Genomic DNA, 14613 nt, shown 5'->3' on the forward strand with positions numbered 1-14613 from the left:
GTTCAGATACAGCACTGTGCAGGCCGCCTCCTTGGACTCTTTCTCTTGTTGGCAGATGGATGAAAGACTAACATCGATTTTATTGAGGGTTGTTGGAAGCTGGTTGTTTGCCACTCATTCTGAAGCCTCAGCTTTCTTTAACAAGCCAACGGGCAACAAGCTTATATCTCTGGTTTGGCTTTATTTTTCTGATTTTTATAGCACACAACTGACCAAATGACTTTGAAGATGAATGCTTTTTGCAGTTTTCTCGTTCAAGTTAACAGTTTTATCACAGTACTGGGGCTTGGACATCTACTGCTTCCTCTTTTGGCTATAACTTGGACAGCTGTTTCAGTATTAATGAATTAACCTTCAGAGAGACTGGAGAGGCTTGTGTGTTTATCACAAACATGATACACCTTGAGAGTGTGTGTCAAGTATGAAGTGTAACCGTGGTGTGTGTGTGTGCAGTGTTTAAACAAGCACTGTATGTGCTTGTTTGTTTTCTGGGCGTGTTCCGTGCCAGGGTTGGGCAGTAGTAGGCATGAGGACTCACCGTCTAGCCACAGGCAACAAAGGTGATTTGTTGGGTAAGGGAGCATAAGAGGTGGAGACTCCAGGACTGGTAGAACCTGAGAGACAGACGGAGAGAGAGAGAAGTAATCAGAAGGAGATATTGCAGTATAATCAGGCACAATAGTGTGGAACGTTATCATCCCAACATTTCAATCACTCTCTGTCTCTCACACACACACACACACACACACACACACACACACACACACACACACATAGCCTTCTTCGAGTGCTGAGTGTAGTACAGTAAGAAGCAACACCTTGGTTAAGAAAGGAATAATTCATAATGAGCCATGATGGTTTTTTTAAAAGCAATGTCAAGCAGAGACCAGTGTCTTACCACTTACCAGCAATCAGACTAAAACTTTGTTTATTCATATCTTTAAATGTAAAATGTTTTTTGTTTTTGTGGTTGTTGTTTTTTAACTTAGCACACCTGCTACATAGACTCACACAGGGAACAATAATCCATGCCACATTATTAAGACTCATTAAAGAGAGCTTTACTGTTTAATAGATTAAGGACACTGACTTTCCGGCCATTAAAAGTTTAAATGGCACTCACAAGGCTCTTGCCGAGTCATATAAATACTTAGGAATTTGGCTTGACAGCAGACAGCATTCAGTATTTATTTTCAACATTTGACACAAAAATCAAACAATCAATGTATCATGTATCAATTAAAGGATGTCTATCTTTTTGTGCAGTCAACCTTCATGTCTGTCCTAACTATGGATATGTTCTGAATTGTCACGCCGCCCATCAACACTTTGGCTGTTAAACCCTGTGTATCACAGGGCATTACCAAATGTCATTCTCACTGAGTGGATGGGCCTCCTTACAGCCATCTCATGTTCATCATTGAAAGAGCTCTACTGCTGGACATTTATTCTCTCATTTAAGTCTAGTATCTGCAGTTCATCATCCAGTAACTACTTGGATATCCTTCATGTACGCACTAATGTTGGCCAAACTGGTTTATGGTACTATGCACCTTTTAAATGGAATGAACTGCAAACTACCCTCAAACTAGAGTCTTGCATTCCCCATGGAGATGTTAAAGCTTTAGATAGATAGATAGATAGATGTATACTTTATTCATCCCCATGGGGAAATTTGTTATTATTATCTAAAATGCTTTTTACGATTCTTTTAACTGTTTTACATTTTTTGTGTAGTTGTGTTGTTTCTGTTTTGCCGATCGTGTTCTTGGGAATGTTTCATGTTCTCAGGTTACTCTTAAAAAATTGATTTTAATTACATTGCCTCATTAAATATGGATACAATAAACACTATATTTATACTTGACAGTAAAATAAAATGATGTGAGACTTTAAGAATGATCTTTGGCCTATAGCCTAATGTCAAGCCTACAAATCTCCCGTCATCCTGTCCTGACAATAACAGAATCTCCAGTTAGCACCGCATGCTACTGTATCGTTCCCACTGTGTGTGGGTGTCTATGAATATGCATTGAATATCCACTGGGAGTGTTTCACTTTGACTTGTACATTCCCACATGTGACAGATAAATACAGTATCTTCAGATTAATTTGGAAAACCTCTGGACAGGCTACAAAGACTGCAAATAAGCCCCGAAGATAAGCTGCTGCCCAAATCAAGCATCCCCTATAATATTATTCATGATGACATTTAAGACTAACACTCAGCAGTGCATAGCTACAAAAGCATTTTATAATTAAATATGAGAAATACAAAAATAATAAAGTTGGACAAAGTTAAGAGACAAACATCTTTTTACTGTAAACGTATTTGCTGAAATGATGAGGCCAATCCCCGCTCCTCATCCTTCAGCTGGTGCACCGTATTGTATGAAATTATGTGTCCTTACACACACTCATCTCTTACACACATTCACAAACACATAGTGCGCTTAAACTACAATGAAGAAATTGATCAACAGATGTATATTTAAAATATACAATAGGATATTCTCCATCATTGTCCATAATGTCTATTCATACTGGCTTGTTCCGGCGCTTTCAATGATATCTCTCAGTCATTGAAGGGAGTTTGCTCAGTTTTCATCTAATGAAGACACCGCGCACTGTGTTTCAACCCTCTAGAACAACCTTGAGTCTAGATGATTTTGTCACCTATTCCCATGGTCAAGAATACCTGTTTATCATTCTGCATGACTAACTGCCTGTCATAAATCTACAAGAAAGCATAGTATTATATCCTGGAGGGGTTCACAACTCCAGGGCCATGAGACATTTGCCTCGGGACAAAATGGAAGCAATATGATTTGGCAATGATTACACATTTTTACAGGCTATTTGTGTGGTAATTACCTTGAAACTGATTTGGAAAGTGACAGTCTCTCTGCACTCCTTGGCACCTCTAACTCTGCTCTAACTCCACTTTGATTTAGAATTGTTTGAAACCATCTTGAAAGACGGAGTGGAAAAAAATACAGTAAGATTTGATTTCTCTCATAATTACCCCACTTACATAATCTGTTTTACTCAGAAATTTGTCACATTACACAATATTTTATGGTGACTTTTAGTGATAAAGATAATGTAAACTATACTGCCTGTCTGCACAGGCAGACATGTTCAGACTTATGAATTATTAGTCTTTGGTTGAAAGAGTAGGAAGTAGATGAAAACTTGAAAAGTCCTTTGAATCTTTAGGTCATGTAAACATTATCCAAATATTTTATGTTTTATACAAATTCTAATATTTTTTCCAGATGTCGCCAATTGCTTTTCCAAAATCCTATTCTGTCCTTCTGAATAGACTGTGGAGGGCAAACACGCAAGCAGTAAACTTAAGAAATAAAGGGTGTCGACAATGTGTCTGTATTCAGTCTCACTTGTATACAAATGGAACTTTGCCCTCTTTCATTAATGATTGTGTAACTCATTTGAAAGGCCTTCTGGTATATGACAGTATTTCGGGGCCTATATAAAAAAAGGGAAAGCTATTGGTTCTCATCAGACATTACATTCCTTTTGAACATGGGGTGTTTTATCACAGTTTTCAGTTCTTTGGATGATTTGGTAGTTGATAAATCAGAGTTCTCGCTTGTATCTGATCAGTCTAATCGGTCATGAAGAAGTTAACTTGTACAAAATCGGTGGAAGATCTTAATTCAAAAATGTACCATTGCTGCTCGGAAAGAAGATGTGTAAGTAGTCAAACGTTTTCGTTAAACACAAACTACAGACATGCTTTACAGTTTGATTTGATTTATAGAGTAAATGTGACACCAGAGGGACATCACTTAATGAACTGTGAAGACAAGGTTTAAAAAAATGTTGTTGAATCTTTCAGAAAATTGGGACCCCATAATAATGATGATATCATAAACAGAACATTAATTTAGCTGATTTGTATTTTTTGATCTGTCTTTCTGAACCCCAAAACCTGCCAGCAGAAAATCATGTTTTCTTTAAACATTTGCCAGAACTACACCATTTATCAGATTTTCATTATGTGAAATGAACAGTTCTGTCAGAAAAAGCGACCAAAACTAAGCTTAAAATAGTGCTATTTCATCAAAAACATTTTATGCTACATTTAAAATCTCAGAACACAGAGCAGAGAGGTGAAGACAGCAGAGACTGTAAGTACAGGTTGTAAAAATGTAAAGAGTTCATATTTATAGCACAAAGAGCCTCCATTGTTTTTTACAACATTGGTAACGCTTGTGGGCACTTGGAACAATGTTGTATAGATTCCATTGATAATAGATTGTTTGCCATTTTTTGTATAATAAGTTATCAAAGATATTTAACTTGTGTTTTTTTTTTTTTTTTTTATGATTTACGTCATTGTAGCTGGGTTATTCTGCACAAAAGACTTGTTTTAGTTCTCTCTACTACTATTCATGAAAAACCCGCCCCAACACTGCTTGGGGTTCAGAGGGTTAAAACGGACTTCTGTAAAGTATATTGAGGCATTATCTTTCTTCAAGGACAGTGTTTCTTCCATTGCAAAGAAAAGCAGACCATCTCTATGTGACTCCTCCACTCAAAAAATAAAACGACTTGTGAGAAAATTGTAAATGCAGGAAACCTCTGAATGGCACAAAGTCTCTCGTATGTGGCTCCAAAAACAAATGTTGGCCTAATGTCTTGTTTCCTGCATGGTAGATACACAAAATACATAACACATACATAATAAGATCAAATAGATAAGAAATATTTGGCCTGCCCGTGTTTGGGCTAAGTTGAGCTAAAGCTGCTTCTGTCAGCTACAGACCTGTTTCCTGGATGTAAGTGTATTATGTTAGAAGCTTCATTATAGCTTTTCTATCTCTACTTAGAACTGTACCAACATTATACCACCTGCACTCTCTTTGAAATTGTAGGTTTTATAATTACAGAAACTGCTGTATTTATTCTTCACTGCGTATGAATACAGTGAGAAAGTACAGTTAGATATTCCTTTGTGGTGGCCACATTGTGCTGTGATCTGGTGTGCATTTATCAGACATGCTATCACAACAAATACTATCTGATCATATCCCTGATGAAATACAAAGATCAAAGTTATCAGTTCCTGTGAAATTGATCACTATGGGATAGCTGACAACTGTTGATAGGAAAAAAATGTAATCATAATCATAATTTCATAAACTGCTTCTGAAAATGCACATTTTCCTTATTATTTCAGGTCACAGGATGATCAGGTGACTGGATTGTGTGGCATTTTTCAACAGGCCTCAGTGTTTTATAATTTAATGTATTTATAAGGTTGAAGCTGTCTAGTTATGTATGAAGTAATCACTTTAATCCCTCCTCTTTGAGGCCTGTCCGAGATGCCGGGCAAAGTCTAAGCTCAAATGCTTTATTGTTACGTTTGGTGTGGCTCTACTGTAAGAATGTGTTACATTCCTATAGAGAACAATGACTAATGCAGCGCATAAAACACAACAACAATACATTCTTTATCACTGTCATTCAGTTTCTGGGATTGTGCCTCTGACAGACTGTTGAGAACAAAGCACGATGACAAACAGAATTTCCACCAGAAGAACTTTGCAAATCATTTCAGACTCTCATATCAACACCAGAACTTTGTCATATCAGGGATATGTTGGTTATTTCATTTCAACATACTTCAAGTTGTTTTTTGCTTGAAATCACAAGGTCAGAGGTTGACCTGTGGAAAAATAACTCAGATCATAGTGCTGCTTAAACAAAACTAGTTTCTCAGGTTGGACTCGTAAATAGGATGGAAGTACCAAGCCTTTGTTCCACTTCTTAAAAAACAACTGCATCAATGCCAACTGCCAATGGGGCAAGAATGCAGAGCAACAATACACAGTGATTCCACTTGCAAAACAATTCTGCTGCAGTGTGATGCTCTCCAATGAAGCATGTTAATGTTAAATATGCATTCAGTTGAATAAGTGCCAACAGGTTTGAATTAGGCTAAATACATGTTGCTTAAGGACCAGAAAAGTCAACTTAAATGATGATTAACTTTGAAGTTTAGTACAAAAACAATGTTAAAATGCAGGCACAGTGGAGGCCTGATATGTTCTTACTTTCAGGCTGGTCAGATGAGCTCGGCCTCTTCTTCCTCATGGACCGATAGAAGCGGGAGTTCCTGCGGATAGGCTCTCTGGTCACATCTTCATCATCGTCCTCCCCCTGGCTGGGTTTAACCACAGCTGTTGGATGCTTCTCTGGGGGTTCCGGTGACTTGTGCCCCCACTTGCCCCTGAATAGGGCAGTCACAGACATGGTAAATGATTCCCTTTGCTTTTAAAAAAAAAGTGTGTTTGGAAGATTATGTTTGAAAATATATCATAATTAGCCAGAATCCAGAAGCAAATCCATGACTAGAAATCAAAAGTTCTGGTGAAAAATAAATCCGAAGACCAAGTCCAAGAACAGAGAATTGGTTCCTGGGCCGTCTCTCCCTCCTGTCAGTGGGACAGCAGTGTTGTTAGCTACACAGGCAGCCTTTGGAACCAGCAGAGTGCGTCACTTATTTCTGCCTAAGCTGTAATTATTGCATTTATGACTCTCTCTCTCTTTCCTGCTCTTTGCCCCTCCTCTGATAGGCTGCCTACCTCCGTCCCTCTTTCTACACCACTCGCTTACATGCTGACATTCCTGAACTCAACCTGGTCTTACCAGCCTGCATGCCTCGCGGCTCTAAAACTCTCCCTGTTGTGAAACCTGAAAAGCCACCTACTGACAAACTACAGTCTGTTCACTTTTCTGTGCTTTCAGGGTTTCTCAGATCACTCTACAAAATCTGTCCATGTTCTCGCTCTTGGACTGTCTCAGAAAAATGTTAAATTATTCAGGTTAAGGAACAGAATAAATTACAAAGTACATTAAATACATTTTGCATATGGTGTCAGTTATTTATTTTTATAGAACAGTGATGTGTGTAATGTTTCAGGTCCTGTTGAGCAGGGCTTATAGTAGTTGTATCTGTAGTCAGCTGACGAGGAGGGTTTAAAGTTCACTGTCTCTAATTTTCCTCACAGCAATCAGCCTGCCTGTGCCGCTCTTCATAAACAAGAGTTGTGAAATCAAAGTAACGAACAAAAGGGTGTCCTCAGACACAATATTTCCTGCATTGTTGTCCAGCGGGACATGTTGTAGTAGGGTTAGGCTGACAAAGATAATGCTAAATTTGTTCATTATTTTTTGAATTGCCCTCTGATGTATGATGATTTAGTTTAGGAACAAGCTGTTGCATGCACTGTGTGTATAGTATAGGTTTTGGTTATATTACTGTAAAATACCTTGATCGACACATCACCTGTTTTATTTCCTGTTAAAAGATATGCTGGCATTATTTTTAAATTTTTCTTCATTCCATCCATCGATTTTCTGATGCAGCCATCTCAGCTCCATGCCCACTGGTTCTTACTGAAGACATCTTTAAAAACAGCTCACAAACATATAGTTTCACTTTTAAAAAAGGCTCAGTAATTTCCTTTGACAAGCACTGTAAGTTTTAGCCAGGACTATTTTTAGTGGCAGATTAGTACACATTTGGTGCTCTAGGGCAGTGTTTTTCAACCTTTTCTGAGCCACGGCACATTTTTTACATTAAAAAGATCCCGCGGCACACCAACAACATAACAAAATGACACCTTTTAGCATAATGCAGCATATTGGTGTCAAACTCAATCACAGAGAGGGCCAAAATAAGAAATTGGGACTACGTTGAGGGCCAAATAGAGTCACCATGTAATAAACAGGATAGAAGGGATATTGGACAAAGTGCAAAAGGAATACATGTTTAGGTATGCTACATTATTTTATGCATATGTACCAGAGCCAGATGTTTGGCATCTTTTCTTGGCTGCCAGTTCATTAATGTCTGGGGTTAGGTTCTGTGCTGTGGAAACCCTCAAGATGGAGTGAAGGTGTGCATCAGTGAGATGACTCCTGTGTGGGTCTTTGTTCCTCTTCATCACAGAGAACAGCTGCTCACACAGGTATGTGCTTCCAAACATGCAGAGCGTTTGAGCAGCATGTAGGCGGAGTTAAGGCATCGTTTCGGGGATGAAGCTTGGAAACTGTGCAGCGCCAACAGAGTCATACTTTGTCTTGAGTGTGTCATTACACTGGAGGTCTATCAGCTCCACAGGTGCTCTTTCCACATCAACTGCAAACGGATTGCTGAGCAGTTCAAATTAAAATTTTTGAGCTGCAAAGTCGGCAAATCGCCGAGTGATCTCTGTGCCAAGTGTGCCCAATTATCAGCAAAATGCGCAGTCGGGAACACAGCGGTGGAGACTCTTACTGTATCACACATGTCTTTGATCATACGTCCCCGTCCCTGAAGCTGCAGGTTTAGCGCAGTGAGATGCTTCGTTATGTTGCGCAAAAAGCCAGCTAACATCGGCACTTTTGATCCCGGAGCTAGCTAACAGACTTCCTGTCTAACAGGAAGCAGCACGTGAAGTTGGGAAAACATGTTAATGCTGCCTGGATGACTACATGACCCAGAGAGGGAATGTAGCAGTGAGGAGACCCATAACAATGTACTGTACTTGAAGAGAGAAAAGACAATTCAGTAGTTTTGATTTTGAACAAAAGCATATCCAAAGTTCTTTTCTTCAACATGTTAGTCTAAATAAACATTTCTTTGATTTCCAGTCTGCTGTGTACACCGATAGTGAAGAGACATGAATTAACACCAGCTACTCTTTACACTTGTCACGACCACACTTATGTGGACCATCAGCACCGGTTCCCCCCAAGGCTGCATTCTTTCCCCTCTGCTCTTCTCTTTGTATACCAACAGCTGCACCTGTCACGTTCTCTCAGGTTTAGCTAAGACTCAAGCGCAGACACTGGAGACGAGGTGAAGTTTTTAAGTAAAAGACGAGGTCTTTTACTTATAAAGTCATAAACAAAAACTTAAAGCAACTCCAACAGGAAGTGGGCAAAAATCCAAACAGAATACAAAAGGCAAAGTCACAAAAAGCAAAGGTACAAACCAGGAGCAAACACGAGTACCAAACGCTGAAGCACCGAGCAGACACAACACTGGAACAGACAGGGGAATGATCAAAGACGATCTGACCACCAGAACACGGAAAGCAGGGGAGTATACAGTATATGTGTGGGGTGATGAGAAGATTGAAGGCAGCTGGGTGGACTGGGCAGGTGAGTAGGATGAGTGTAATCAGGGGAAACACACACACACACACACACACACACACACACACACAGAGACACAGGAACACAGGGGGCAAAGCCTACACCGTGACAGCACCTCCAGTCACCAGTTTGTCAAGCTCCTAAAGTTTGCGGATGACACCACCCTCATTGGACTCATCTATGGTGGGGTTGAGTCCGCCTACAGGTGGGAGACTGACCATCTGGTGACGTGGTGCAGACAAAACAACTTAGAGCTTAACGCTCTAAAGACAGTGGAGATGGTTGTGGATTTCTGCAAGAACGCAGCCCCACATGCCCTTATTGCCCTGTGTGACTCCCCCGTCGACGCTGTGGAGTCCTTCCGCTTCCTGGGCTCCACCATAACCCAGGACCTCAAAGTGGGAGCTTAACATCAGCTCCATCACCAAGAGGGCTGAGCAGAGGATGTACTTCCTGAGGCAGCTGAAGAAGTCAATGATAGTGCACTTCTACACTGCCATCATTGAGTCCATCTTCCACTCCTCCATCACTGTCTGGTACGCTGCAGCCACTTCCAAGGACAAGGGCAGCTTATCATTCGCTTTGCTAAAAGAGTGATTGACTGCTATCTGCTGTCCCTCCAAGACTTGTTCACTTCCAGGACCCTGAAGCGAGCAAGAAGGATTGTAGCTGACCCCTCTCAACCTGGACATAAACTGTTCGAGTCCCTTCCCTCTGGCAGGAGGCTGCGGTCCATCAGGACCAAGACCTCACGCCACAAGAACAGTTTCTTTCCTTCTGCAGTTGGGTTCATCAACAAAGCCTGGGACCCCCACTGACTGAATCTGACTTACATCCCCATGACAATTTCCTACTGTTACACACCCTTGCACATCCTTTCTATATTAAAATACTCTTGCCACTTTTATAATATACTTGTTTGAACGTACTGTTATATGTTTGTTTGTTTACCATATTTTATTGTAAATTTTAATATTTCTTCTATTTTTAAATTATGTCTTGATTATTGCACTGTGTTCATTGTTTATTGTTATGCACCAGTCACCAAGTCAAATTCCTTGTATGTGTAACTTACTTGGCAATAAACGGCTCTGATTCTGATTCTGATTCTGAAGGAACATGTCAGCAGCTCAACGGTGTTGAAATATGGACACATTGGTATTTGAGGTCCTGGGAACAACAACGGTTTGGAGAGTGGGGCTGCATTCTTTACATTCCCACTCGCATTTATGCAGAATTTAAACTCATTTTAAGCCTGCATGGAGGCTTTTGTAAATCCAGAGTTTTCTTATTTTGTTGGAATGAAATCTGTCCTTTTGTATATACAGAGCAACTGTAAACCACAATGGTTTCAGGGAAAGGCTCTACACAAAGAAAATACTGACATGTACTGATTTAGGACAGATAAATAAGACAGACAGGATGAACATCATTAATAACATGTTGAAGAAAAAGTTACCAGGTTCATTTATTTGTCATTTTTACAACACATGGTTGCACAATGAAAATTTGTAGTGAAAGCAGGTTGTAATCAGCTCATCCATGTTAAGCCTGTATGTGAAAGTCCAGTGAATTCCAGAAATACTCACTCATTATAAGTTTAAGACAATGATTGCAGCTTTTCCTTAAAAACTAAATAAACTTTTTCTATTGTTATGTGAAGATTAACGACTATAGACAGAGCAACATATGTTAATGAGGAAACCCCCTCAGAGAATAAAACCCTGCTGTTTATGACCGTTAGTACATCTTTGGTGTTCATTTTTATATATAATAACATCTAAATAGCTTACAGTAAATATTCTTCACACAATCTGTAGTGGCGACAATTCACTTTAAGATTCAAGCAAAGATCATTAGTTAGAGTGAACAAATCTATTATTTTGATAGCTAGAGGGACCACACAGTAGAAAACAAGGACATCATCTACGACGAACACCAATAGTTCTACCAGTGGAGATGCACTGAAGATCACTTGACTTAACGTTGTCACATAGAAGTCAGGCAGCAATGAGGAACAGATTGGGCACCCTTCCTTAAAGCTACATTTCCCATCCAATCTGGCTGATGACCCAACATTTAAGATGAATCTGATAATAATAATAACTAATGATTAACCTATTATATCACCAGGCCTTGGCATGTAGTTGATGGGTAAGGGATTGGACATTCCTTAAAAAGAAATCTCCAAAGAAAATTATGCTCAACTACGTCGAAAACCTCTGAGAACTCTAAAAGAACCTTTTTCTGAAATCCAGTGTAAAAAATCTAATAAATCTAAAACTGCCGTATTTTTGTTAGAGAGATGTCTTTTGGGCAAACACCCTCATTGAACTTCATCAATTATAGAAGACGCACTATTCTGAATGGGCCAGCAAATATCACAACCAGAAGTGTATAATCATTTATCAATAGGCAATTACCAAAATTAATCAATATGACTTTGAATAATTATGGTAGTCTTGAGTCATATTCAAAGGGAAGGCATTGACTAACATGCTCTCATTAAATAATTCTTATAGAAAGGGCACCATCTGCTGGTAAATTTTTTTGGAGAATTCAGATGATTTACTATCTGTTCCAGCAGACTTCTTTTCTTTCGGGAGTCTATACAATTACCGTATTAGAGTACCTTTACTAATGACAGGGGAATTCATTCATCTGTAAGGTATTCTATAAAGAAAAGTAGGATATATGCTTTGGTTCATTGGTTATATTTCATTGCATTTAAACATGATTGAGGGGCAAATATGGCTTAGTGGTAGAGCAGGGTCGCCCTTCAATCAAAGGATTGGCGGTTCAATCCCCAGCTCCGTGGGCAAGACACTTAACCACAAATTGAATGGGTATGAATGCTAGATAGTCTTGATGGGCAGGTGGCACCTTGCATGGTAGCCCGTGTTATCAGTTTAACAGTTATCAGGTGTGAATGAGTGAATGTAGTGTTAAAGCACTAGATATTTGGGAAAATACCTAAATATGTGTGAAAATGTTTCATGCAAGATCAAGAAAGTACTGTATCATATTTAAATAGCTGGTTTTAACAATACAAGTTTTCTTTGCTAAAGCGATTTTTAACTTCACTTTTTTATATTTAAAAGAGTTGTTCCATTTGATTTATTACAACTGTTATATGAAAGAAATGCTTGGACAGAGATAAAGATACAACTTTATGATCAGTTATAGAGAGGCTTGCTGACATTTTGCTCACCAATACTTAAACCAACTAGAAGTCTCCATGTGAATGCATCTAGTGAATTTAACCCTCCATATGTATAAAAACATTCAGATATGAAAGCTTGAGCCTTCCATGAGCAACTCGTCATAGAGAGGATGAGAGGGGTTATCCAGGATGATATTGTCCCTCATCTTCCTCTCTGCCACTGACTCCAGCCTGTCCAATTCCAGCCCGACCACAGAGCTTGTAGAGTCTGCTGGCCTCCAGTACACCAACCCACAGCAAAGAACAGAGCACCGGCTACTACAGACTGGTAGAAGTCTTCAGAAGCCTGTTATACACACTGAAACTGGGTCTTCTCAGGAACAATAGCCTGTATGAGTCCACCCTCTCCACTTCCACCAGCTGGATTATGCAACATAATCTGGTAGTAACCACCAGCTCTTTGGTCTTGCTGATATTGAGCTCCAGGCAATGGTTGTTGCACCATGTGACAAGTCTTTGTTGATGCATCCAACAGTGAAGCAGTTGTGGGAAGGAACCTGAGTTGAACCGGAAGACTGAGGTGCAAAGAGTGAAGAGGAACGGCGCTAATACAGTTCCTTGAGGTTTCTTTAATCACAACTTCAGAGGCACAGCTATCCATTCTGACATACTGTGGCCGGTCACACTGTGAGCTAGCCAGTGGGGCACACTCACATGCACTCACATTCACTAAAAGCATGCACAATAGGATGTTCCTAAAAGAACATAGCTCCCCAGAGGGTCTACAAAGTCAGCAGTTAAAGGGCAGGTTCAGGTCCTCAGATGGGATGTTTGGTGCACCTTTCAGGCAGTTAAAGCCATTTTCTTAGAAAATATGACAGTTTGAAAAGCTTTAACACTCAAAGCGCTTTAACACTGCATGTCATCATTCATCCATTCACACCCATTCATACACTGATGGCAGGAACTACCATGCAAGGTACCTGGCAACAACATACTAAAAGTTTAGAAAAACAATCTCTCAATTTTAGGATAGCAAGTCATTTCTAAGTCTTTTAGTAAGGGCCTAACAACAACCCATTTCAATACAAGACTGTCCCAACTGGACAGTAACTTATTATCAAAATCTGCCATTTGGAATACATTTGAATGGGGTGGTCAGGTATGCCAATTTCCTCCCCCAAATGGCAGAACGTTTCCATTTGGGAAAGAAATCTTATATATATATATATATATATATATATATATATATATATATATATATTAGTGCTGGGCAACGATTACAATTTTTAATCGCGATTAATCGGATGGATTTTTTGCGATTAATCGCATTGTTATGGCAAAGTTCAATAATTAATTCAAAAGTAGTATATTGCGCACTATTATTTTAAAAGTACTGCTATATGAACAAAAGGGCAATAACATTTGGTTTGCAAACACTTATTAAAACAAATAAAGTGCTTTTTAACAGCAGTATTCCCTTTACACAGTAGCAGTTTTGTCTCTTCACTATCTGTGCTCAGTGTGTGACTTTATATGAAACGTTCCATTGCTGTGCAACATGAATAACATGTTTCAGCACGTTTCAGCTAAATGTCTGTCTTGTGTCTTCATAACAGTCAGAGCATGTGAATGCAGCTGTTCATCAATATAATGCTGTAACTCAGAGGTGATGATGGTTACCCAGCGATCAAAGAATAAAGACACTTTACGCACAATTTTGGTGTATTTTCCCTTTAACTCACGAGATGCAGGTAGCATGTTTTATACTTAATGTGAATATAATTCATACTTTGTTGGCATCTTATTCTGAAAACCGGATGTTCGTCTGAAGAAACCGGATGTTGTCTCATGGTCATCTTTCCGCTAACTTTCTTAGCTCATTCTTGAGGCTCATACGTGCCGTCATTCGTTGCGATCTTAAAGGTGCGTTCACACCAACACCAAACACAACCTTGAGAACGTTCCTCAGACCGACATCTTCCACAACACTAACCGGCTGCAGTTTGTATCCACTTCTCTGTAGCATCCGTTAGCTTGTCTTGCTTTAGTTTATCTATACTTCTCCCACACACTGCATCAACGTAGTCTGAAGACTTCCTCCACCGCTGCCAGTGAGCAACTGACTTTCAAAATAAAAAAAATGCGTTAATGCGCTATAAAATAATTGTCGGCGTTAATTAATGAATGCGTTAACGCGATAATAACGTGTTAACTTGCCCAGCACTAATACATATATATATATATATATATATATATATATATATATATATATA

The 14613-nt window shown here is 39.3% G+C and overlaps 1 protein-coding gene across 3 annotated transcripts in view; it reads right to left on the reverse strand.

The window, feature by feature from the left end:
- The window catches only part of LOC116397233 (ephexin-1), a 33256-nt gene extending 26720 nt beyond the window's left edge, over positions 1-6536 (reverse strand). For 2 of the 3 annotated variants that reach the window (XM_031872494.1, XM_031872493.1), the window contains exons 1-2: positions 6084-6535; positions 539-614 (exon numbers count right to left, since the gene is read on the reverse strand). In XM_031872494.1, coding sequence (XP_031728354.1) covers positions 539-614; positions 6084-6282 — 275 coding nt within the window. In that variant the 5' untranslated portion in view covers positions 6283-6535. Of the gene's footprint in view, positions 1-538; positions 615-6083 lie in introns of all 3 variants that reach the window. The other variant, XM_031872492.1, reaches the window with a different exon arrangement.
- Between the last annotated feature and the right edge of the window lie 8077 nt (positions 6537-14613).

The sequence above is a fragment of the Anarrhichthys ocellatus genome, unplaced genomic scaffold (genome assembly GCF_004355925.1).
Source record: "Anarrhichthys ocellatus isolate YVR2014 unplaced genomic scaffold, GSC_Weel_1.0 scaffold64, whole genome shotgun sequence".
NCBI lineage: Eukaryota > Metazoa > Chordata > Actinopteri > Perciformes > Anarhichadidae > Anarrhichthys > Anarrhichthys ocellatus.